Here is a 26,097-nt window from a genome sequence, read left to right on the forward strand (position 1 = left end):
TATAGCTAGCTAGCGAGCTAACCGCGTGCAGAAGTTCTTGCGTAGCAAATACAAGCTATATGTTTTGGAAAAATAGATGAGCTTCATTACCCTGGGGGACACCTGTTGATTTTTTTTCCTGTTAGAGATCATATAGATTGAACACCACCTACATTTTCAAATGATATTTCTTTCATTGGATTTCATGTATTCTTCAAATATTTCACCATTCAAAAAAAAAGGACTTTATGCTTTATGTCAACGAGCGTAATATCTCTGCCGCTCTCTCCCCGGCGGAGCCGCCCGACCGCCGCGCGGACCGACGCGAACGCGGAAATAAATTAAGACATCAAAAGACATCCAGAGGAAATGAGTCAGTATTCCACATTGTGTACAATACAATATCATAGCAAATTAGCAGTCTTCAATGGCTTCCGCTGACTACTATACATTTACAATGTTAAGTTGGCGACAAGGTCAGTCCTCAGGATTCTTTTTTGCCTGACAGCGATGTGGAAATGAGCGTGAAAAGAAAGCAGCTAGCGAGGCGCGAACTGAAAAATCCCAAACTACGAGCGCCGGCGGTAACGTCGACGACGGCGTTTGTTCACATCCTAATTGTCATTGAGACCACGACTCCAATAAGCTCCTCTACAAAGGTACAACATAGAAAAACTGTTAAATATATAACTTTTAGGGCCTTTCAAAATACATTTAATGACATTTTCTCACGCCGTTTTTTCGTAAGCTCACCCCCCCCCCCCCCCACCCTCACCCCTACACACACAACTTTCTTCTTTCGCCAACACGACAGCTGTCTCGATCGTCACGTCTTTTTCTTTTCTCCCCCCCTTCGTACGTACTTATATGCACGTAGTACCCAAATATCCAGTTTCAAAGTACAGTGTTGGACTCAGTCTGACGGGGGAAAAAAAAAAAAAAAAAAAAAAAAAGTCAGGAAATGGTCAAAAGTACTCCTTTGATCCGTGCGTCCGCCGGCCGACGCAAAGTGTTCGCGGGTCTCTCGGCGGGGACGCCGGCGGCGACTGCCCGCTCGGTCGGTCGGTCCCCGCGCCTTTGTTCTTTTCATCTTTGGTCTGTAAAAATATGGGAGGTTCGCTCCGACAGAAGGCCTATTCGTAGCGGAGAGCGTTCGCTTCTCCAAAGGATCCTAGCGCCCCGCTGATGTTCTACAATGGTGAAAAAATGCAGGGAACTCACACCTTTAGTTAAAGCGATTCCGAGGGCTTCCGACGGGACGGCGACGGGCAAAAGCTGCTAATTGGACGGAGCGGGCGGAAGCGGAGAGCGGGCGACCCTGTTGACCCGACGACACGCACCGGGTGGGAGAAGTCACAAATCCTGTGGAGTCGCTGGCAGGGAACAGTATTTGACTGCGAGTGGTTTACCCGATGTCCTGGAGAGATTGGGGGGGGGGGGGGGGGAGGTGTCCCACAAACACTCCCTCTCTGGTGCTGTCATGGTGTTAGGAGACCTGAGATGAAGGACAAACAACACAACAAACGTGAGATCGCGTTATTCCTCTCACGAATCTATTAACTTGGCCAGATCTTTCAATGTACTTCGCTGTACGATGCGAAAATACCATACCGTAAACTGGGTTTCGTGTATACTGTTTTTGCCCGCTGTTTTACGTCGGCGGCGCGGTAGTCGACCGGTTAGCGCGTCCGCCTCGCGGTTCTGAGAACCCGGGCCGCTTTCCTGCCACACGCGCGGTAGGTAGGTTAATTGAAGACTCCAAATTGCCCGTAAATGTGAATGTGAGTGCGAACGGTTGTTTGTTTATATGTGCCTTGCGATTGGCAATGGCGCCTACGGAGACACACGCTTACGAAGCAGTTTAAACTTCAAGCTATCGGTTACGCGGAGGAACGTGGGAATCCAGCAGCCGCCGGAGAATTCCAGATCCACGAATCCACGGTTCGCGAGTGAAGGGAGCAGGAAAACGCCGGCGTCGTTGCTGAACGGCCCCCCCCGCCCACGTCAACGAGACTGACTCCGACAATGACGAGAGGGAACCCGGCGTGTTTGATGGAGAACTTGCCCAGCTGTTCATTTCGGAGACGGAAGATGACGACTTTGATGGATTTGTGGATGAGGATGGATCAAAAAAACAATGAGCACATTGTTAAATACTTCAATAAAGTACAACCCAACTCACTTTTGCTCCCGCTGGCTTTTTAAAAACATACGCTTTTAGCGTCCATGCATGCCTTATCGTCACGAAAATACGGTATCTACTATTTTCGCATGAGAAGGAGAAATAGCGTACAGTTAACGATGAGTAAAATTGTTCGGTTCGTCTCTGTCCTCTCCTTTTATGACGCGACTTCCTGTTTGGGTGCAAAACCCTTGACACCGCGTAACTTTAGTCCCAGTGGTTAAGCGCAAGTTCCATTCAAATCATCGTTACTTTGAAGGGGAACGTTGGAATATTACTTTGAAATGAAATGAAACGGATCTGGGAGTCATTAAGACTTCAAACTATTCATTAAAGCCGTGCCGGGGATTACTGGAGCCGATATCGGTACAATATTGTCGTGTACGATAACGCTGCACCCTACTGGGAAATCCTATAAATGCGGTCCAAGATGCCGGGCTGAAATGGAATGCGAATGCCTCGCGATGAAACGGTCTTCTTTTCCCTAAACTACCACACTTAGACGACGCGGTCGACCGTCGTCGTTTTCTTAAGATTCCCTCGATGCTCCTTTCTCTCTCTTACTCGCCCGCGTTGTGGCAAACAGCCTCCCGTAAATCTCCCTCGCACGCAAATCTCATCTGGGGGAAATGCAAGTCTTCTATTAAAAGACCGACCGATCTCAGATGAAAATCGGATGAATTTGCCCTATCAATCAAATTCCAAGGCCCGAGGTGGTTACTACCTCGGAAGATGAAGTTTATCAGTTTATTTTTAAAAGGGGACAATGCCATTTCATAAAACACATGAAGTACACATGGTTAAAAAAGCCAGAATTAGCCAAAAGGCTACTTTTCATCTGTAGTCCCCTGGCCATGATGTAAAAACGACAATATAATACAGGATACATAATCAAACTATACTATTAAGATAGAATAAAACCATAATTTTTTGGACCATAACAAAAACACAACATAACATACTTGTCTTTTAGTGTTGGCAGCTATAGGTGTTAACTAGCCACATTTTCAGTTTTTTGGTGAAGGCCTTGTATGTTGTAAGCAGTTGAACCTCCTCAGGTACTGAGTTCCACTCACCAGCGCTCCTCACTGACCAGGCTGACTTACTGAAAGTGCTCCTGCGCAGAGGAATGAGACAGTCACCTCTGACAGAGCCTCCAGTGACACGCTCAGAGCTGTTTCTTTGGCTGATGAACTCAGCCAGAGGAGCTGGGGCCAAATCATGCAGTACTTTAGAAATCAAATTGAAATCTGCAAATATTAATTATATAATACAGTTTAAAAGACTGTATTTTTTGGAAATTGCACAGTGATGATAGTGCCTGGGTTTTTTATCCATCACTTTAATTACTTGTTTTTTGGCATTCTGACCAGCCTGGGACCAACTCGTTATGCAATAGTTAAAGTGACTAAGAATCATCCAATGCAGGTACATTTTTGCAGCTTCAGTTCACATTTCATTCCCAATTGCACGAAAATTTGCGAGGTTTCATTTGACATTTTTACACAATTTGTCAATATGGGCTTTAAAGGAAAGCTGTGAATCTATTATTAACCCAAGATATTTGTATTGGCTGACAATTTGCATTTTTTCTCCATTAACAAGTATGTCGGGGTCAGGTGATACTCTATTTGTTTTACTGAAATACATGCCTACAGTTTCAGAAACGTTTAGCTGTAGACAGCACTCCTGCAACCAAGTTGTGACACAGGACATTGTATTAGTGAGTTTAGCAGCAACAGTATCTTTGGAGCGACCATGAACAAAGAAAACTGTGTCGTCTGCATACATTACGCACTCTGCTTCAGAGCAAACGGTGGGCAAATCGTTGATATAAAGACTAAATAAAAGGGGGCCCAATATTGATCCCTGAGGGACTCCAGAGGTTAGCCTAAGAGACTCTGATCTGCAGTTGTTAACTGATACAGATTGTGTTCGGTCATGCAGATATGATTCAATCCAGCTCACAGCTTTGCGAGAGAAGTTCAATTTGGAGAGCTTGGTAAGTCCCGTGGACAAACTCGAAGCGAACGCCGAGAGCGATGGCTGCGGCTGAACTTATATTATGCGTGCGCGTTTATGTCTAATTTGCGCGCGCTCGCTCCTGGGCGTTCCGCTCGATACGTATCGATATTCGTCCGAGGAGGAGTAAAACAGAGTAAAATTCTGTGTCTTCCCGTCTCGAGTCTACCGTAGGATACGCTTCGCTTGTGCGCTGGACTGAACCTGAACACGGACACGTCCGTTGGCTCGAAAGACAACTCTATTCGTACTACGTATGCAGTCGCTCTCCGGCTGGGACCGAAAGCAAATTCGTGCCGACGTGCCTATGAGCTACAAAACGGCGGGATCGGATTTTCTCTCCAAAGCGTATCGTAAAAGGGCCTGGTAGAGGAACCTGCTTTTCCCAAGCTCGACGAGAACTGGCGCCTTTGTGACTCGGTCCTAATCCTTTTTATTCCGCTGTAAATTCAAAACGTCCGCGTGGCTACTCCGCCGTCCCGGTGACCGGGAACGGTGCGTTAACGTCAGCCGCCGTCCGGCGCCTCGTTCCTTTCCTACTCGCGAGGCTTACGGCTTGCCGAGCGAAAGCGGAGAAAAGCTGGAAACGCGCAGATGGAGCCGTCTTGTATTGTCGTGCGTGTGGATTTGCGGTATTGGGCTAAATCCTACAAAAAAAAAACATGAAGCCAAATAAGGGTTGTTTCAATTATATCTGGATTCTTGCGCTTGCGCGATCGTGTCCCTCGTCTGCAATTGGGGAATTATGTGAAAAACTCCATTGGAATGTTTCCAGGCATTTTAGACGCATTGCTTCCATTCGACGGTACGGCCGTTACCCTCGACCGAGAATAGCCCACGCTTTCTTGAGGGACGTGATGAGGGATCACCTTTCTCTCTCCGCGAGGACCGCGGCGCAGGGTGGAGTGCTTCCGGGGAAAAGGGCGGGCTCGTGATAGCGGCGGTTCGGTGGCGGCGGGTCGTGTCCGGGTGCCTGTCGAGGGGGTCGTCGGTGCTCTCCGTAGCGCCGGGGTGTGGGGGGAGAGTCTTGTCGCGTCATAGAGCCTGGGGGGAAGAGAGGGCAGAGGCACGGATGAGGACGTGCTCGCTTTGCTTAGTCTACATTTGACCGCAGTCGCGCTATCGCCGCCGCCGCTTCCTGTTTCTCGTTCGCGAATGAAACGCGGTATAGACGTGGGGGAGTCAAACTCGGAAGCCGGAAAGTTGATCAAATAACCACAAATGGAATCGCCGTTGTGTTGTTCTTTTTCTCCGACCGCGTAGCTGTATTATTAGACCGGCTTATCCGAGTGTCACGTTTGATAAAAACAGTTATGGGAGTTATTGTGCTTAGAAAAGGGAGGGAGGGAATTAAACAACTAACTAACTCAGAAGAGACCAAAACACTGATTTGGTTTCCGTTCACTTTGGGTGGTGTGGGATCCCGGCGTGAAGCGAGCGTCGCGGAGACAGCTATCATTTGAATTTTGTTATTACGTTTTTGACGAGCTGGAAAAAAAGACAATGGCGACGTGCGAGGTTTGGAAATCAAAGATAACGGACGCGAGTACCATATCCCGCTTCATCCGTCCCTCCTATACTCACACGGACTGGACGATGTTCGCTTCTGCCATCCGGTGGCATCTCTGTTGCCGTTTGAGGTTTTATTCATCGATCGCCTTTTTTCACCGGCATTTCAGACGTCTTCTTTCGTCGGTCGGTTCTTGCGGTCAAAAAGGAAACTGAAAGTAAGCTTCTGCTTCTCTCTCGGCGCTTCCGCTAGCGCACGTATGCGACTTTGGCGTTACGAGCTGCCTGTATTCCGTCACGGTAAAGTCATAGTATCGACGAGCTTCGTGTGAACTTGCTTTGCTCGCGATTGATCATTTAACGACCGAATACTTTTACGTAACACGGGTTTCGTGACCGTGTACGTGCTAGATGCGTGATGTTACGCTCAAATTTTTGTCACGCTACAAGCAAAAAAATAAAAGACAAAAAGAAAAAATAACACGCTACACGTGCGACGACGATTGGAACGGTTCGTCGGCTTTGCGTTCATTGGCGGCCGTCCGCTCGTCGGACTAAAAACCGCCTCGAGCCGTCTGTCGCTTCCCGCTTTATGAAATCGGCCATCTGTTTTGATCCAATTTTAATGGCCCCGACGCACCCTTGTCGGCGATGCGGGTTGGAAACGCTAGCTCTACTCGAGCGGTACTCCCCGTTTAGTACATTCATCCCCAACGCTTTCTCTCTGAAGAACGTGAGGAGCCACTGCTTTTTTGGATTCTTTGTGCCCTTACTAACGCTAACATCGGTGTGCTGACTTGGCTCCCTCTAAAAGCAAGCGAGAAACAGAATGAATGTTTAGCGGTAAGGGGGTCTTCGTCTTCCCGTCTCTCCGCGTGTCTCCGGGGTGGCCGAGCAGCTCTCTTCTCAGTGGTGATTCTGTTCAACGCGCTGTTTGGATGTGCCTGGAATGCCCAGAGGGATCAATTACAGAATCTGGTACTGACCCGGAACCTCTGCCGAAGGGGAGCGTGGAGGGATTCCATCGGGACCGACTTCAGCTGTTTCCACAGATACACTGAGATGCAGATGACGGAGAAAGGGCTCTCCAAACCGCTACGGTTAGTCTGACGGCGTAAATATCCTCAAAGCGGGCGGGCGGCCTGCCGGCAAATTGTCTTTTGCAAACAACCTTTAGTAAAAATAGTAACCAACATTTTCAAAGCCGCTTATACGGCTGCAGTCGGTGGTCTTAAGTACAGGTAAGATTCTATGTGCGGAAAACAACCTCTTCCTGTATGATTATCTTGTGCTGATTTGTTTCCACCGAAAGACGCGTGGAACATTGTTCCCCTCCCCGGAGAGATGAAAATAATTTCTTATTACCATTACTATCGTTATTTGACTTGATTTGATTTCACGGCTACTTCTCCATCCGTCAACACGCGAGTTGTGTTCTTTGTGAAACCGGCAGCGCTCAACGATGCTCGGTAAAATAAAAAATGGGGTATTGGACAGATTGGCCGCTATTAGTTGCTACTATCTGACGCTCGCGACAGAGGTTTACAAAGAAAAATATATCGCGGTTCCTGGACTTTGACCGAGCTTCATTCCATCGATGACCGTGTTCGTAACTGGAATCTGGAAATGCCATTAGTGCAATGCATTCCAGTCCCCCGACAGACACCGACACTTTTTGGAACGTTTTGTTTTTTTGAAATACCAAAACGAGCACGGAACAATCGTAAAATACAATTAGAAAATACCGGAAACAGTTTTTCCTTATTTGCTACATTTATATCCACTTCACTTTCACGGAATTGAATCTCCATTGTTTTTTTTTACCTTTATGCAACACTTTCCTCACTTTTGGCAGATTTTCACTTTTTTTATGACGATGATGATCATAATAATACTGTAATGCGTTCAATGCATTGATTTTCTTTCTTCCTAACCCTGCCCCGATCACATTCGCCATCATCGTTTTAGACCAGCCGTCTACCTACTGCGCCGAACGTTCCGCGTCGCACTGGGAGATGGAGTCTCAAAAGTCTGTCGGTTGTCCGACTCGTTCCGAGCTGAAGGAAGCGACAAAGGCGCGGTCAGAACCTCCACGAGTCGACTCGTTTTCGTACGTACCGCGCCGCCGGTGATGATTTTCAAGCTGTTACTCGCAGCCTAATGTTGCTTCACTGTTCACTGAAACGGTTCCGTTTTCAATGAGACTGCAATCGACGCCGCCTCTGTTTGACATTTGTCCTTTCCGCCTGTAGAGGGGCCTCACCGGCGAAAGTAACCTCGTACGAGCGTCTGAGATAAATGAGTGGGGGAAGGATGGGGGGAGAAGACCGTGACGTGCAAGCGCGTGGAAGCTATTTTTCAACGGAACGGTAGCGTCTGGATGAGTGCCGGTGTTTGTGTTCAGGGGGGACGTGGGAATACGTTGAAACGCGGCGGGCCGACGGGCCTCTCTGAACAAAAACAAACAACTTCACGCAAACTGCTTCCTGACATTTGTCCAAAATAGCCCTTTATGGGCTTTGTAGGGCTGAGTCAGATTGACTTGGCTTGGTCATACGTCCCCCCCCCCCCCCGACCCCCCCGGGGATGAGCCTGCTTGTCTGCGCCGATGTTTTCACGCAAACACCTGACGGACAGGTCGGACATGCTCGCTGGACTGTGCGCGAGCCGCCGACGTCCTCTGGCGATATCCGGGTATAGGGGCAGTGTGGGCTTATACTCCAAAAAGCCTCGGGGAAGAAGGCATTTTTTTTTTTAATTGAGTAAACCCTTTTTTTTTTTTGGGAATGTTATTCTGTCAAAGAGTCAGAAGAAAACATGGTGGTGGGTGTTTTTTTCCTGAAACTTACAAACTGTGATGGCCTTTTATTTGGTATTTTGGGATGGATACATTGTGTTCCTTTCGTCCGCTTTCTACACCGCAGATGAGCGGTAGCTCTGGGTCACCGGGCGCTGGAGCCTGTCCGCGTCAATCACAGGGCTGACGCTTACAGATAGCCATTATTCACCTACTGCGCATTCACGCCTACGGTCGTTTCGGAGCTGTTTGCTCTACAGGAATCCAAACCTGCGGTGAAAAGCCAAAAGAGACAAGAGACATTGACGACGCCTTATTATTGTTAGTATTATTTTGAAATATATCATAAATAACGGACGGATGCGTGTTTGGGGATATCGTGAGAAGCGGAGGCTCGGCCTGTAGTCCAAACCGATACCTTCTTTGTGTGAGGCTACCTCGGATATTCGCTCGACATGCGTCTCTGACAGAATCTGCTTAAACGTGCGGGCTGACCGGGACAGATGAGGCCGTGAGGCCGTCCGTCCTCGAGCGGGATGTGAAACGAACGGGTGTTCCGAAACGTTAACTTCGAAACGCGCGCCGACGGTTGCGTTTGCGTACTCGCAAAAGCTGCAAATATAATATATAACAAACGGACGCAGGCGCGTGTCGCTTCTGAGCCCGCGTAGACCGCGAGCGCGCGTATTCGGATGCGTGTCGAGGCTCACGCTAGGAGCTAACTGATGTGCGCCTTCGTCTTTCGGCGGTGAGGCGTAAACGAGTGAGTCGGCCGATGACTAAATTATGACAGATGCTTTAATGATGTCCCGGCGGGCCTCGGCCTTCGCCCGTTGACATTCGCAGATAAGCCGGCCGGGGTCGTGTCCGTGTGTGCGAGAGCCGCGCTGATGTTTGGGAAGAGTCTTTACGTCTCTCGTGAAAGAACAACGCGAGGAGGACGCGTGGGTGAAGCGAGGAAAGGCGGCGATAACAAATACAAGCAATTTTGCCTCTATGAAATGCCTCCCCCGTTTTTAATGCTTATTAATGACAATATGAATACATGGCACTTCAAGTGGGGGGTGGGTGCTTTTAGTGGCTCACACGCTGCAGCGGTGTGAATCTGCATATTTTGCGGTTGTTTGATTAGGAGGACGACGCTAGACAGAGACCGCTGAGTCCAAACGATGCTTACCGAAGCGTCGTTTCGACTCACGGTCGGGGCTAAAAAGTGACATTGTCCATAAAATGACCTGCTGGAAATACATATCTGTTTAGTAGTTCCTAAGACGGCACGGTGGCCGACTGGTTAGAGCGTCCGCCTCACAGTTCTGAGGTGCGGGGTTCGATCCCCGTCCCCGCCTGTGTGGAGTTTGCATGTTGGAGACTCTAAATTGCCCGTAGGCGTGACTGTGAGTGCGAATGGTTGTTTTGTTTCTATGTGCCCTGCGATTGGTTGGCAACCAGTTCAGGGTGTACCCCGTGTCCTGCCAGTGAGGAGAAGCGGCTCAGATAATGGATGGATGGATAGTTCCCACGATCCAAATTTGGTAACACACTATCGTTCGAGTTTGAAAAGGACGCAGGTGACAGCTACGTTATTTCTTATCCGTACGGTCGTGTGAATTTCCCATATTTTCCAAATAAGGACAACCGCGACACGTGTACGCATTACTCACACCGTTCGCTTCTCATTTCCGAAGGGTACCTACCCCGCGTCGTCGCGCGGACTATCGTTGTTCCGTTTAAATCATTTCCAGCCGCGGGAGGTAGTCGCGTGATTTCGGCACCCAAAGAAAATTACATGTGCTGCCTGCGCGGCACCGAGATGAAGATCATTGGAGCGTTTAGTAAGCCGAGCTACAAGGCGACAAACCAAATGGCCTCAAATTCTGACAAACCCAAGCCCTAATTGTTGTCAGACTTCACTGCAATTGTTGGTGTGTTTTGACTGCGAGGTTGTATGGGAAGAACCCATGAAGGGAGAAATACAAGAAGAAAGATCACAGCGTCGCGTACTCCCGTGTCCACTTGAAATGGTGACAATGAGTTAATTCGTCAGCTTTTGCAGACATGCTCTTGTACAGGATGCCATCCAATTCTGAGGGCGGACCTGAGTGTCTGGGATTTCATTGTGATTTATTTCAACGTAAATCCATTCATTCATAGAGGACCTCATTTACAAAACCAGTCAGTGTTGCCAACTTAGCCGCACGACGGCTATATTTACCACTTTTCCCACTTTTCAAAAAAGCCACTAGTCCATTTTATTCCCGCTAAGAAAAAAAACAGACGCAGAAAATCTTTTACAAGTACATGCGTAATAAAAAGAACAAAAGAAAAAGCTTGTTTTTAGCAAAGGGGAAAAACTGTTTAAAAAAGGGATTCAAATTTTTCTTGAAAAAACATCTGGGATTTTATTTTAAGGTCGTATCGCCCGGCTGGAAGACGGGAGAGCCTGAACTCACCGTGGTCGTCTTGACTCGGCCTCCGGGCTGCGTACAAGTCCAGCCGGATTTATTGACTAACAGGTCGCAGCCTTCGTCCTCCAAACACGGCACCATCTCGCACCACTGCTTTTTCCGGACAATGGCGGCTGCGGAGAAGATGGAGAGAACGATTAGGGGTCGGGGGCGGGGGCGGGGTGCTGTTGGCTCAGCGAGGTAAACAGATGAAGAAAAACCACCGAGATAGCTGGATGTAAAGATTAGCGCGGAGAGAATGGCGGAAGGCTGCGCAGGGGTTGAGCACGATGGAAAAATGATGGGAAGCGCTAGGTAGGGGGAAAATATTTTGAAATACACATACCGCTGTAAATGGAGTGACAAAAAATGGCGGCGCCAGACGGGGTGATGATTGGAGGGGAGATGAGTGATGGGGGCAGATGACGAGCGATGAAGCGAAGATACGAAACGAGGGCCCGACGGTGACGGATGGGGACGAGGTGGCGCCGATGGGACAGACGGAGAGGAGCCGGGATCGGACGGGTACGCGAGCGCATAAACGCAAATGTAATTCGGCTTTTTGCACTAAAACAACCGTTTCGTTTTTCACAATTGTGCCATGTGCAGTGTGTTGCCTCAGGACTTACTATCGTGAGTCTTGCTTTAGTCAAAATAGTCATTTGTATCAGTTCTTGTGGTAATAGACTGTACACTGCAAAAATCTAGGCTGAAACAACAAAGTGATCAAATGTGAAATATATTACTTCATAGAAGCACAATTATCCGCCGACAGAAACATTTGACTTGGCGGGAATTTGCAAAACGAGTACTGGCTATGTCTTAAAACTATAGAACCCATTATAAAATCTCAATACAGAAGAAGAAATATATTGCCAGACAAAGGACAGGCATATTTTGCCCAGAATTAAAATATTACGTCTTTAATTCCATCGTTTCAAATCCGACGAAACCTCAACGCTACTTTTTGCGAGACGTATTGATATCGTTTAACATTCATCCCCAATTCAAAACGTTGTCGTACCGACACAGGAACACCCTAAAACCCTCCAAAAAAGTCTATTCCAAACATTCGCAAAGCATCAGAAAGAAGCAGAAACTACAAGAACAAAAACATCATTTCTCAATAGCTCAAAATAAACATCTCCATGTGTAATTATTGTTTATGGAGAAAAAAATGATACACAGATACAAAGGAAATTGGAACAAGAGTCGCCTTCCTTGTGGATACCGATTGGTTGTTTTGGGAACTTTAAAGGTGCTGAAAAAAAAAAATCAAGTGCGAAGACTGATTCGCTGTGGCACACTAACACGGAAGAGCAGTTTGAATCATTTGGAAAAAAAAAAGATCGATCCGTTGAGCGCCGCGGGTGCCAACTAACGCCACTGTCCAGCTGGGCGGTTATGTCTTCTCACTCTGAATGGCCAGCAAAAGCCAGGGGGTTGCCATGGCTACGCCCACATGTAATGACAAAACATAAGTAACGGGAGAATGCCATGTGAAATTGTGTGTGAATGCTCGAGAGCTCAAGCTGAACTGAAATGCTGTGGGATTGTTCAAATGTGGAATGTGATACAAAGTTGCAATGGCTTTCCAAATAATGACACAAATACGTCAATTACTTCACAGTTTGGTCGTTTTGTTGCGATCATTTGGGAATTTGGGGTATGACATTGGATTTGTTTAAATCAGTGGACAAATGTGGAAGGAGTACAACTGCTCTTCGGCATTCGCGCAAAAGATCGGAAGAAAATGAGGGATGAAAACAGACGTGTAGTCTGCCTTAGATTATGCAAAACAGGACTCTGACGGATGACGGCGAACACCTGAATGAATTCAAAGGGAAGAAGCAGTATGTCGTTTTCTGTCGCGGCATTCGCGGGGTGCCGGCGCCCTCGTAAACACGCGGGAGACATCTTTGCGTCCGTATCTATAAATTTGCTCGCTGAGGGCACCTCGAGCTGCTGTCGTTACGTCGCGTGTAGATCACCGGCGGCGAGCCCGGTGGCTGATGCGAATACGCCTTCACTGTGAAGTGTAAAATTGAGGGGGAAAAAAATGGCAAAAAAGGTGAAAAAATGGGGAAAAAAAATGTTCATCAGTAATAATTGTTTTCTTGTTTTTCCTCTTCAAATAACATGTAGTTTTATTTCAAGCCGCTGTGGTCGACACAAATCCACAAGATTGTTGGCGCTGATGTGCAGGCCGGTCCGCCGGAATTCAAAATCTTTCCAGAACAGTAGGTGACGCAGTAATCCGTGACCGATGACGCTTATATTTTATTACAATTTCCTAATCCATACTACATTCTGTGGGAATCGTGTATATTTCCGACCTAAATGTTCACGGCCTGTTTCATAAAAAGGAACGGAACCAAATTCAGTTGAATTCAATTCGATATTTAGCCCTTGTCCAAATTGTTTCGCCGACCCCGATTTGAGAACCGATGCTCTGTGCGATCCAAAGTCGTCACATTTTTACATCCCGTCGCTTTAACCGATATCCCGTGGAAACTGTTTGGTACGCGTAGAATCTGTTAAGCGCGCGTGCGTGCTTGGTGTTTAAAACAAGATTTCCTCAGTGCCGAGAACATTATTAAAGCCTCCGTGGGGCACTTATCTCCCCACCTGATGGTCGATCACACTCGTGTCAACAGCCGGCATCTCGGCCTAATAGATTCTTTGTAATCCCGTGTCGAGACGGCGAAAGATGGGCCGCGGGCGAGGGGGCGAAGATAGCGCGAGCCCACTCGACAGATCAGATCTCGCGCGACGAATGCGCCGCGCCGCTCCGAGATGAAGCGTTTCGATAATTATCAAGCTCACGGATTGGATGCAACCCGAGCAGGTAAACGCCGTCGGCAGGGCGTCGGATGCATCTTAACGACGGTTCGAGAGCCTTCTAGCTTTTTATTACGACAAAGGGAGTAACACATTGTGCATTTAAAACAACCACAAAACAACCTTATTGAATTCAGTTTAGCTTCATGCTAACAAACCACGCAAACTCCATAGACGGGCTAACGAATCGCGTCGGTGTCGTGGTGTTGTAACACTTTAAACAAAGGATATTTCAATACAAACAGTGGAACAAAACATGTACACAAACATAATCCTCATAGGCGTACGTTCTTTATCATCTGCCAAGAACCACTAATATTCCAATACTATATCAGAACTTTTCAGCCTCTCCATTTTCATTTAATACAATTAAGTCATTACTGTATGAAAGAGTCCTATTTTTCTCATTAAAAACACAAAATTGTGTCTTTTTTTTAATTGCGCGGGCTGGAAGGGATTAATGGCATTTCCATTCATTTCAATGGGGATTGTTTTCAGTTAACGAGCGTGGTGACGGAACTAATTCAACTTGGAACGCAACGCACCGCTGTACTAGTAAATAGTTGCAGGTAAACTCGACGTTTGACATCGGAACCCCACACCTCAAAACTGTGAGGTAGTAACCGCTGTGCTGAAACAGGACGGGACAGGACAGATTATGACATGGTATGAAGCCTTTTGGCGCCTTTCCTGAGGCTATATTTGCGCGTGGATGTTTGTTGAAGCCATGCAAGAGATGGCTTCAAGGTTGCGTTTTCTTCCACTCATATTGGTTAGCATCGAGCAGCAGCAGCAGCAAATCAACATTATTCATCATTCCCCTCCCGCGATGACCTGCTACTAAATTGGAGCTGGCGCATACAAATAAGATTCCACATGTACGTGTATGTGTGTTTTCTTCTCCTCGCTCTTCATCGGTTCACTCCTGCACGCCTCCTCCTCCTCTTCCTCACTAACGCGCCGCCGTGTTGCTCAACCCCGGACGAGTCAAACAACCTTTTAAGCCAATTCGTTGCGTCTTCATTTCACCTGAAGTGCGATGAATCTGCCGGGATTTTCCTCCCTGGGCTCTTCATCGTACTGTATGGTAAAATGTCCCTGTGGTGCATACAAGCAAGTGCGCATTACCGCAAGCGTAACCGCATAAAAAGGGCACCTGCTCCCTCCTATCATTCTCCTTTCATTCTTAGAAAATTGCCAATTTATTCCCACTCGGTTGTGCTCTAGCAAGTGATAAACATCGACAAACCGTACGGAGCATCCGCAATATTTTGCATGGATTCGTTTTTATCTTAGCTTCTGACTGAGCGGGAAGCACCGACGCTAACCGATGGATGTCTTCTTCATTCTTCCTGAACTTCACTCACTGTTTTGATTTTCTTGAAGTTAACTGTCACCTTAGATTTGCCCCCAGTCAGATTTCATTGGGTTTACACTGGACTGCGCCCGTATCCACTGTTTACACTTTTCGCTGCTTGTTTAAATTAGATACGTCTAAGCCCCTCTAACCAGTTTGTTATTTTTTATTTGATTTTTTTTTTTTTTTACATTTTATTCATGTAGACAAATTCATTGAACACTTCAATGCCCTGCCCAATCTATTTATATGCACCCCTCAGCCGTGGCCCAATGGTTAAGATCATCGCCTGCCACCGTGGGGGAACTAGGTTCAAGACCCCGACTGGACCTTCCGCCGACATCCCCCGGACTCGCGGCTGTGGTGTCCTTGAGCGAGACACTGATACCCCGAAATGTCCATGGGCGCTTCAGCTGCTCCAGTGTGTTCCACTAACACGTGTGTACGTGTTCACTGTGATGGGCAAAATGCAGAGAACAAATTTCGTGTGCGTGCGTGCGTGCGTGTTCATGACAATAAAAGGTGATTCTTCTTCTTCTACAAATTTCTCTCCGGTTCCATTGATCGTGTCACACCGAGACGATCGTTTTGGCGATGAAAAATGGGTGTTCCCGGGGCCATTACTTGTTTACCGAAACCGATTATTACTGGAAATGACTGCAAGTTCCATTTCCTTCAGCAAGAAATACATAAAGACAACTTGTTAGACTATCTGGATGCTGCAGGTCCGTTAAGAATGTCAACTCAAGCGGAACATTTGCATTTCATTCCCAACCTTTATTGAGCCGAGAAAAATCTCACGGCACACCAAACACACCAAATGTTGCTAGAAGCAGATGCGCGGGTTGTTTATGTCACTAGGTATAGATGAAAAAAACTCAAACTATTTGCAGTAAATTTTCGTCCCGATGGACTGAAATCAGATCATTTCCCGCGGCACGCTGGTTGGGGATCGCTGCTCTCCGAGAGTTTGCTTTTGCGGTGATTTGTCACACTGTCCAAAGTTTTTGCCTGCGACCGCTTGGCAAAGACGACGCTCTCCGAGTTGTCCCTCGCTATTCCTTCTTCACGCTCAACGAGAGAGACGCTAACTTCGTTTCGCGGCAAAAACAAAGCCCAGACGCACGATTGACCGATACAGGGCGACGGAGAACGAGCGTGCTGTGAAACGCATCCTTCCCTCTAATGACCGTCCTTTGGACTGGAAGAACCTTGGGATAATAACTGCCACGTGCGTTATAATGCGTATTTAAGCACGGCTGCCGTATTCCCGCTCCCGTCGACGTACCGGTTTCCCGGCATCTTATTTATGCGCCACACCCTTGTTGTGTGTAACTGCCAGTTTCTGTGGCCTGACATCGCTTCAGGCGTGTGTTTATTTTCATCGTGTGCGTATTGCCGATATCGTTCGCTCGCAGATGCGCGCTGACATTTCCGCACAGCTGAGCGACAACCCTATCCCCCGTTTTGTTGACACGCGCACGTGAGAGCCCAGAGGCTCGGTGAGCCAGAGGAGGAAATGTCAGCGTGAACGAATACGGGTGGGAAATGCGATCGTTTAGACGCCGCTGCGTCAGCGCTGAGTGTTACGCTCTCGACATGTAGCCTTGCACATCTACGGGCAACTTAACAGCACCCGCTTCACTCCCTCAAGACATATCGCTACGCATTCAACTGTGGAAATAATCATTTCAATCAGAGTGTACGATCCTGACCGGCGCCATCGGAAAGGCCAACACAACGAGGGGAAATGCGCTCCCTGGCCGCAAAATTACAACATAAAATCCAATACGTTCTTGTTACACAAGACTCAAAAAATTGGAACAAATTACCACTTTTCCAGATCTGGACCAAAACGGTGATGAAACAAAACAAGCACTAGGAACATTATGATGAACGATAATCACGTTTTAATTCAAACTCTGGTGTCAAACCCATCGTCGTTACGTTATCGTTTCCCTCGGAGGACCGTTAAAACTGGGATATCGCTAGATCTATTATGTACATTGTTCCGTACAAGTCGCAATCAAAACGTTCACGGTAAATTACGGCAAACAAATCTTGAACTCTTGAACTGAACTTCTTTTCTATAGCACTTTAACAGCCACTGCAGCTGGAACAAAGTGCAGAACATAAAACACGATAATAAGAATAACAATAAATACATTTTCTAATCAAAATATCCACGGCCGCCCTTCGTATTTGCAATTCGGCAGACGGGAGATGCGATGTTTTCATCCCTCTTTTTGTACAATCTACCTGTTGTGTGAAGTTATTCGACAATGACGGAGTGGAACCTAATTGAAGGCTCCGCTGACGTGTATGAGGACACCGGCGGGTTCCGACGCTGTACTTTTGTGCGCGACGTCACTCGGGGTTTGTTACAATCTTAAGTTTGAATGGAAACAAAAAGCTGTAGTGTTTTTCCATTGGGGAGTAATCTCCTGTCCCATTTAGTCCTCTCTTTCGCTTGACTTCATTCAAGTATACAATAATTGTTCAATTAATATTAATAATGGATTTGGTAAAAAAAAAAAAAAAAAAAATATATACAAATCTTACAATGGCTGTTCAAAATGAAGAAAATACTAATTCAGTACAACATTACAGCCAACACGCTTTGCTTGTGTGTAGATGGTGGGTGAGGTTGTACGTAATGAAGTGTCCGGTGAGAGTGTATTTTGGAAGAAAAGCTCACGGTTCTGCTCCTAAAGAAGGCCCTTTTCCTTTCGTTTGTCGCCATGTCTGCTCAGCGGACGCACATTTTAAAAGCTTAAACGTTAACTGCGGGCTCGGCCGCCTTCCCGGGAAGTGCTAAAGATGCGCACGTTGATTTCCATCTTGGTGTGTGCTGGGGTGGGGAAAAAACAACAACAAATGAAATGGCATGTAGACGCACCAAACACAATGAAAACAAAAATAATGTCGCTCGATAATATTTGACACTGTGCTCTATCCTTCTTTATTAAGTCTGAAGAACGGCAGAGAGTCGATTTGGAGTCAACCGCATCGTGTGACGGCAATGTCCTGCTGTAATGAAGGTGGCTCGTTTGAAGATGATCCCTAATGACACATTGACATACTACTTAAGATTTAACTAGAACGTTGCACACCTCCCTACAATCGTTCACAATCCCCTGCAGCCCGCAAACAAAAAGTCATATAGTTAGTTTGCCAACTGATTCGCTGATGATGGATGTACTCATGGACCTGAGTGGGAGCATTTTGGATGCACGTGTCGCGGCATTTCAAACCAAAGACTTCCCTCCCTGAATGTTGTCCGTTTAGCCTTCTTGACCTCTACGCCCCAACTAATCCTCCTTCAATTATGCATAACCTTTACTTGGCGGAGGTCCGTCCACCAATAAATCTGTTTATTCCCTCTTTCCCCTTTAGAAATTGCGCTAAACAAATTCCAATTAAGCCAAAAGGCAATACAGCGCGAATAGTAATTGGCCTGTGAACAGTCCCCAAAGAGGTCAAGACCGCAATCACTGGCGTTAATGTACAAAGCGACTTACGGCAGGTTTCGCTTAAATGTTTGCCGCTTGTTGTTATCGGGTCAGCGGCTGTGGTTTATGCAGAACTCGTGTACCTCGTCGTTACTGGATCAAATTGTGAGCCGTGCAAACTGGCGCCCGACCCGTACGGACCTTTTGAGGCTGATGCCGATGAGGCTGAGTAATCGGTCGGGCCCTAATGTAAACAGCACGGTGTACCTACCTGTTCTACTACGTTAGTATTGCACAAGTATCTTCTATGCTGCTCAGAGCCTCCATCCATTTCTTTCTTTCTTTGGCTCTTCGGGTCGACAATATCTCTCGGCGTTCACGTGACATTTCTCTGGGAATTACAATTTCTGTTTGAGAAAGGATGTTCCCTATCAGATGTGAACGATAGCAGAGGAGAGAAACGACTCGTCCGATCTGGACCCAGACGCAGCGGTCCCGCACCCCAGTGACTGATAACCGATGCGGAGTCCCTCCGACGAGCGTTATTGAGACAATAAATGAGGCGCGCCTCCACTGGAGTGTCGAGGAGGGCGAGTTATGTATTTAGAGTAAGTACCGGCTGAACCCTGTATCCATCCTTCCCTTTCCTCGTCTGCACCTTTACCTCCTCTGTCCTTTGCCTCCGTCGCTCGTTCACCTGCCCCCCCCCCCCCCTTCACAGTTCTCGTTGTCGTAGAAGGAAGCGATCTATTTCACACACCTACACAACTCCTCCATACTTTTTGCCATGAAAAAAAGCAGCATAATGGATCAAAATCTGCCTTGGTGATTGAATTTGAATTTGATTTGATTTTGAAAAAATATTTCACAACAAACTCAATACCAAAACCTTTCCACATATGCTTTTGATGCATTGGACAGGACTGAAATTGCACAGCGCTTGTTTGGTCCACAGGGGGAAAAGGTAGAATCCGCTCGTACAAACAAAAAGGCAATGTAATATAAATATCCCTTTATTTATTTCATACTGTGAGATATTTATCATGTAATCCTAGGTAGGTAAACAATTAAAAACACTACCGCAACACAAGCATTTGGGGACAGCTTATTAATTGCGCATGTTTACCTAACAAAGTGTCCAGTAAGGACATTTATTCAATTTATGGCATAGTACCATTGTGTTCCACCCTGTGAACAAATACTAAAAATAGGGTATACGATCTTGTCCAAAAATGGCCATCTTTGAGTCTGTGTGTGTGTGTGTGTGTGTGTGTTGACTGTATTTTATAAGTGTGTAAGCAAGTGTGGCTGAAGGTGGTGGAGGCTGACATTTCAAAGGATCAGTGAGGATCAATAGCAAAGGTCAGCAAAACAAGAACCTTGAGCTTGTTGAGACACATAATACAGGAGGTTCGCCCGTGGTTCTCCTTCGTCGGTGTCTAAGCGGTGCGGTGAAAGCAGAACCGGGTGTTTCAACCGGTAAAAAGCGGGATAAAAGTTACAATTGAAGAGGGGCGGGGATCCGGCGAATCGGCCGGGACCGCTGTCGGTTGACGAGGCGGCCGTTCTGAAGTCCATCAACTGCGCTGAACGGGGGTAATCTGAACCCCGGATCGTAAACACCAAAATCGATAGCTCATTTGTCATTAACGCTGGAAAGGAAACAGCTTCTGTTTTGGAGGGGTGCGGGGGGGGCAGAGAGATGCACTTTTCCCAGTTCAAATGAACCCATCATTCTCCGTTCTCCCCCAGGGGCTTCTCAAAGTCTCTTTTTCTCACTCATTCCTTTTCTCCCGCTTCTAATCAACCCTTCTTGGCTCACCGACCTTCACAAAAACACGTTTTTTCTTTTGTTTTGGTTTTTTACCACCAAAAGTTGAGCAGTTTTGTTTGGATTGCTGGATGTTAGCTCGTCCCGGGGCATGCGTTTACATACGCTATTTAAAAACCATCTCTTAAATAGTTCCGCACACTTAAACCTATTGAAGAACACGCCGATAAAATGAATACTAAATAATGTCTTCATGTGTTTTACTGTTCTAAAATTGCAACGTGACTGTGGCTTCATCTTCATCTTCATCTTTCCCCATAAAATGCACGGTCATGCCATTATTGCGTTTTCTCCAATTTAACAATTCGTGTTTGGAATTTTTCGGCTTTTGCCAAATGTCTTCCGGTGCTTCTGGCTCAAGCGAGCGTATTTTCTTCTCTTTCTACTTTGACACAGATTTTCATGGACACATCTGTAGAGATAGAAGGGGGTGTAGAGTGCGAGGAGGAGAATGGCTTCTGCGGTTCTGCACTGATGGTGTTTTGCGTTTAAATGGGAGAAGGGCCCAAATGTTTCTGTCACATGGCCGCTGATGCCGAACGGCGCCGACGGGCGGATTAGACCTTGTGCCGGTGCGTCCCCGGACAAAGGCAGTCCGGAAACTCGGCACTGCGGGACAATGTCGGCGCGCGGGACGGTTGGCCCGTCTTCTCCTTTTTTGTGTGTTCTATCTGTCTTTTCCGCTCTCCCGAACTTTTCTTGCCAACGAATGCTACGCACGCACAGCAACTGCAAGCCAGAATCATTTTCTTCTCTTTGTGATCATTCTCTGACAACTAATCAACAGACAGCAGCGGTTTGCCTTTATACTCCAGCGCGACCCACGCGAGCGGTTTGGAAAATGTACTGCAGTTCTCCTCCAAGTCCAGGGTGTCGCTACTGCTGGTATTGGCTAGGACACCACAGGGTGGCATTTCCTCTCCATTTTTTGGCCATTTCCGGTAGCTGTTTTTACTTTCCTTTCAGTAACAAGGAACAAAGCAACAACAATGGCGATCGTGCAACAGTGTCTGCGAGAACAAATGGACCGAGATGACCAGATGATACGTTTAATTATGCTGCAAAATCGATCGAGAAGGCGGCGGCGTAGATGCTATGTAAAACCAAGGGGCACGCTGAGTACGTCATCACAGCATGTGACTAAAACGGACCAATCACGAGAGATGAACTCCGCGGCGTTCGACGCGCAGCGACTATTTTTGGCTTGCCACGGGGCGATTCGTCGGTCACGTGACGCAATGGGGGCGTTGTCGGCCACGCGACCGCGTGAGTACAAAGAGGCCTGAAGCCTACCCAGCGAAACACCCGTTAAGGACAAAAATCGAGCTAATAATAATAATAATAATACAACAACAAGTGCTTGTGTAATGTGCACCGCTGCAACTGAAAGGGTAGAGAGGGGGCCAAGTGCTGCTGATGTTTTTGCAGCAAAGATGAATGGCAGAGAAAGTGCAGGATGAGCGGCCACTCAAGAGTGAATAAGCCAAACGAGAGGGTTTCGAGTGGGGAAATGCTATTTTAGGGGACAAAAAGCAGAACCGTGTGGGACCAATGGCTATTAGCAAAGGCGGAGAGTTTGAGGAGGGACTAAACAACCGTATTAAAAAACACTCATGCCTTTAAAATCATCATGCGGTTTAAGTATATATGCGGAGATGCTTAAAAAAACATAACTGGCATGCATCACAAATTCTAATCACGACTAATATGCTACCATTACTGAGATATACAGTGCTCCCTCGCTATATCGTGGTTCACCTATTGCGGATTCAGTGCATTGCAGATTTTCCCCCCCATATTCATATTGCGCGTATTTTGCTCGACAGTGGGATTTGGAGTGGATGCTGTAATTTTTTGGCGGTAACATAAACAGTCATGAAAACACATATTACAGGGAATAAAATCATACATCGTTGTACAGTACCACAGTGCATTACTGTATGTTTAAGAGTTTAAAAGGTGTTTAGGAGTATAGAACGTGTGGTAGAGGTTAACAGGAGTGTGGGGAAGATTAATGAGAGTCTGGGGAGGTTCATACAGCTTTAAAATACGTAGAAATCATTTTTAAATATGCGGTCGTTACTTTGCGGATTTCATCTATCGCGGGGGTGGTCCGTAACCTGACCCCCGCGATAAACAAAGTATTACTGTATTGGAAGTATGATAGCATCGTCTTACTACAGCAGTGATTCTCAGAGACCTAACTCTCTACTGTATACTTCCCTGCGGGTTCACTGCAGCTCGCCTTCCCTTGTTCTCCAAAACACTTACACACACGGAATAAACACCTCTTTCTCCGTCGCTATAAGTCAGGCCTCGGGTGGCCTGCTCCCAGTGGGCTCGGTGAAACTGCCCGTATTGACTTTGTCCTGTCTCGGGAGATGACGGCGTCTCCCGCGGGAGTACCTCTCTTTATGCACGTCACACACACACACACCAAAAAAAACATAGATAGTTGCCTAGTTAGAATCCTTTAAGCAACACAAATGACATCAACACATGTAGACAGACGATATAGCAATACTCACAGGCATACATTCTTTATGTTCTGTGATAAATGACTACTATTAATGCAGTCGGAGTCACTTATATTATACCGCCCCCAGTGGCCAAGTTGCACACACCAGAAGGAGTCTCGATGAATTTATCCCGACACGCAAACTGCTCAACTTTTTACTTTCTATTTAATAACGTTATTACGATACGTTCACGGGACTACGGGTTATACGGGACGTGCTAACATTTTATTTCCGGATCTTCCTCGTAATACATATTTAACATTAAGGAGGATAATAAGAGTCAGTAATTAAATAAGAGGGGCACTAGCTCACGCATCCGCGACATCCTCCGCAGGTTTGACATTCAAGCTGATACCGACTGATGTGCGTGTTATTGTGTTTATTTACCACGATTCTCCCGAGAAGCTTCACTTTCACTTCACCTCTTCTGCATGAATTATTTCGATTTTATTTCCAAACACCTGTCAAGTCCCCAGGGAACAGCGCAATCTGTACAGCAGCAGACAATCCCCAGACCCTGGGAGGAGAAAACTGGAGAATAGAAAACTGTACATTTTGCCACAAAACACATTCCAACAGCCTTTGCCCTTTCAAAAGTGCTCCCACGCTTAAGTGTTATTCCCCTCCTGATGAAACTTCTGGCCTCACTTTAGCCTGGTGGAGTTTTGCAACAAGACACACGTGCGCGCACACACGATGTGAGGCTTCGCTTGCACGTCTTCCTTCTGTCATTCGTGACGTGCCTTTTGTGCCCTCACATCGGTCCGGCGAGGTCCCGTTACAATAAAAGGAGGCGAAATGGAGTTGTTCCATTCTATTGGCAGTAAACGCCTATGCCGTCATGACGTGTTGATACTTACGGATCCGGTACGTAGCACGGCTCACCTCTAAGAGTGTATTATCAAAAGAGAAGGACACAAAGTTAATCTGATCAAGTGAGATGGACGGTGAGAGAGACAAAGAGAGAGAGTGCAAGGGCGAGAGAGAGAGAAAGAGAGAGAGAGACAGAGAGGGTGAGCGAGAGAACTGCATTAGTGTACGTGTGATTTATTCGCCCCTCTAGGTGAAGGAGACCCCATTTGTATTCATTTGCCTTTATTTTTATCCCAGATTCATCTGGCCTTCACGTACTTGTCACCAACCAACTTACTAATATTATTTTGGCCATGTGCTGCTCTGTAACAGGCTCTTATAAAAATTGCCCCTATGCGGCTGCAAGATGCACACAGAAGAGGAGGGGGGTGCGGGTTTTGATTTTTTCATTGATTTCTTTTTTTACAGGCAGATTCAAAGTGTCCCTGGATGTCTGTCCTCCTATGGGGGTCTGACTTTTGTGTTTTTTTTTTTTTCCTTTTCAAGCTGGCGAGGTGAGCCAGCGGTGCTCCAGGCCGAGGGCAAAGACAACAGTGCTCACTTTGCCTTTTGCGGAACAATAAGATGGAAGTGGCGGGTGACTGCAGTTAGAAATGCACACGCCTAAGTATGAGGGGACGTTAACGTACGTACTGTACCTTTAGTCGACTCTTCTATTTTTTTTTTAAAAAACAAACATTTCTTAAAGATTAAATGCAAATGTATAGCACTAAAATACAACTGAACTGTACTTAGGAAGTGATTATTTCACGTACCAGGGGGTCTCCATACCACACTTGAGTTAGGATTTTATTGATGAAGTCGGTGGAGTTGTACAGTTTTGGGCGTCCGTATTATTTGGAGAGATGCATTTGTTCTGCTCTATTCATGCTGAGCAACGTTAAAAACCACTGACTAGCTCCATACCCTTGAAAATGGCAGTGCTACTGAGAGAGCAAACATATTTGCCTTGATGACAAATGGTTCTTTTTGAACATGTTCAGATGAAATTTCCAACAGAATGTGAGCATGTTTTTTAATGAACCCTGTGCCAATAACCCCTCTCTCTCTCTCTCTCTCTCTCTCTTACGGTTTTGCTCGCCATCCGTCCGGTTGAGTGCACCCAGCTGCGCGACGATTACAGGTGGGTTCGCAGGCGTGCGCAATAACCAGACGCATGCATTATTGAATGAAGTCGAGTCGAGACGGAATTGCTAAGCCAACCAATAAAGGCAAATTACCATAGACAAAATGTGGCCACGGGATAGATAGCCCGAAAGACAAAATGGCATACTGTTAATGAACAACATCATTTCCGAAAATGGAGGGGAAGCCCGAGGTTGCGTCTATCAACTGAAGACAGAGCGAGTGTGTCTATGCGGGTCAAAGCAAGGAAGAGATGGAACACAACACTGACTACCTAATTATGCATTTTATCATTTCAGTCACAATAGAGTGCCTCCTTTTTTGCCCGGTGCAGCACTGCAGCCGTTGCGCCGCTTATTTAATGACATAGATAAAGAAATATCACAAGCGTGCGTTATTTAGGTTCAACCGCATTACTTCCTGTCTACGGAGCATGTATGTGACAACCGCGCGACCGTGAAAATTAGTCAACGTGAGCCTAATGGCACATTACGAGGCAATGGACTATACGGTCTTTGTATGAAATAAAGCAGCGATTCCCAACCGCGGTGCCGCAGCACGTGCGTGTGCCGAGGGAAATGTCCGATTTCGCTTAATTGGTCCCAAAATGATTATCCGTTTACTACATATCATGTTCATCCATCTATGCCAGCCGTTTGTACAGTGACAGGCAGAGCAATTCAATGTTCTTGTCCTAGATGGCAGAAGGTACAAATCTTTCACCTGTTACCATTCCACAGGCCCAAATTTCACAACATTTGTGACTAAATTCATACAATTTCTATATTTCAGTCGAGTGGACCGCCGCTATTGGCATGGTGTAAGGCCGATCGTGAACAGCGAATTTCTGGGAGTAATTCCCATTCCCCTAACAGTAATTATAATTGCCTGTATTAACATCTTACAAACATTCCTGTAAACCTTAATAGTACAGTGCAGCTAAGCACGCACATACACAATACATAGTACGCTTCGACAAACCTGATGATGATGATGAAAAATTACTGTAGCGGTGTAGTCTGGTGTAAAACAATGTACATTTGACTGCAAAGCAAAGCGCGGGAGTTACATCGACGGTGTCGACGCTCCGTGTTCACTGACCCAAAACCGCCGGATCCACGCGGTGACAACACAAACCGATCGGTGGGGCCACTTTTCTGTGAGCT

General features: G+C 46.6%; 1 protein-coding gene across 5 annotated transcripts in view; it reads right to left on the reverse strand.

Annotated features, from left to right (window-relative positions):
- Positions 1-338: 338 nt before the first annotated feature.
- Positions 339-26,097, reverse strand: part of tafa5a (TAFA chemokine like family member 5a) — a 100,145-nt gene continuing 74,386 nt past the window's right edge. For 2 of the 5 annotated variants that reach the window (XR_009786334.1, XR_009786335.1), the window contains exons 3-5: positions 10,940-11,067; positions 5,053-5,227; positions 339-1,474 (exon numbers count right to left, since the gene is read on the reverse strand). Coding sequence is in view for 3 of the 5 variants with exons in the window: in XM_061761517.1 (XP_061617501.1) it covers positions 1,333-1,474; positions 5,053-5,227 (317 nt within the window). In the remaining 2 variants the exon portion in view is untranslated. The remainder of the gene's footprint in view (positions 1,475-5,052; positions 5,228-10,939; positions 11,068-26,097) is intronic. The other 3 variants (XM_061761517.1, XM_061761518.1, XM_061761519.1) reach the window with 2 other exon arrangements.

Source organism: Phyllopteryx taeniolatus, chromosome 22, assembly GCF_024500385.1.
Source record: "Phyllopteryx taeniolatus isolate TA_2022b chromosome 22, UOR_Ptae_1.2, whole genome shotgun sequence".
NCBI lineage: Eukaryota > Metazoa > Chordata > Actinopteri > Syngnathiformes > Syngnathidae > Phyllopteryx > Phyllopteryx taeniolatus.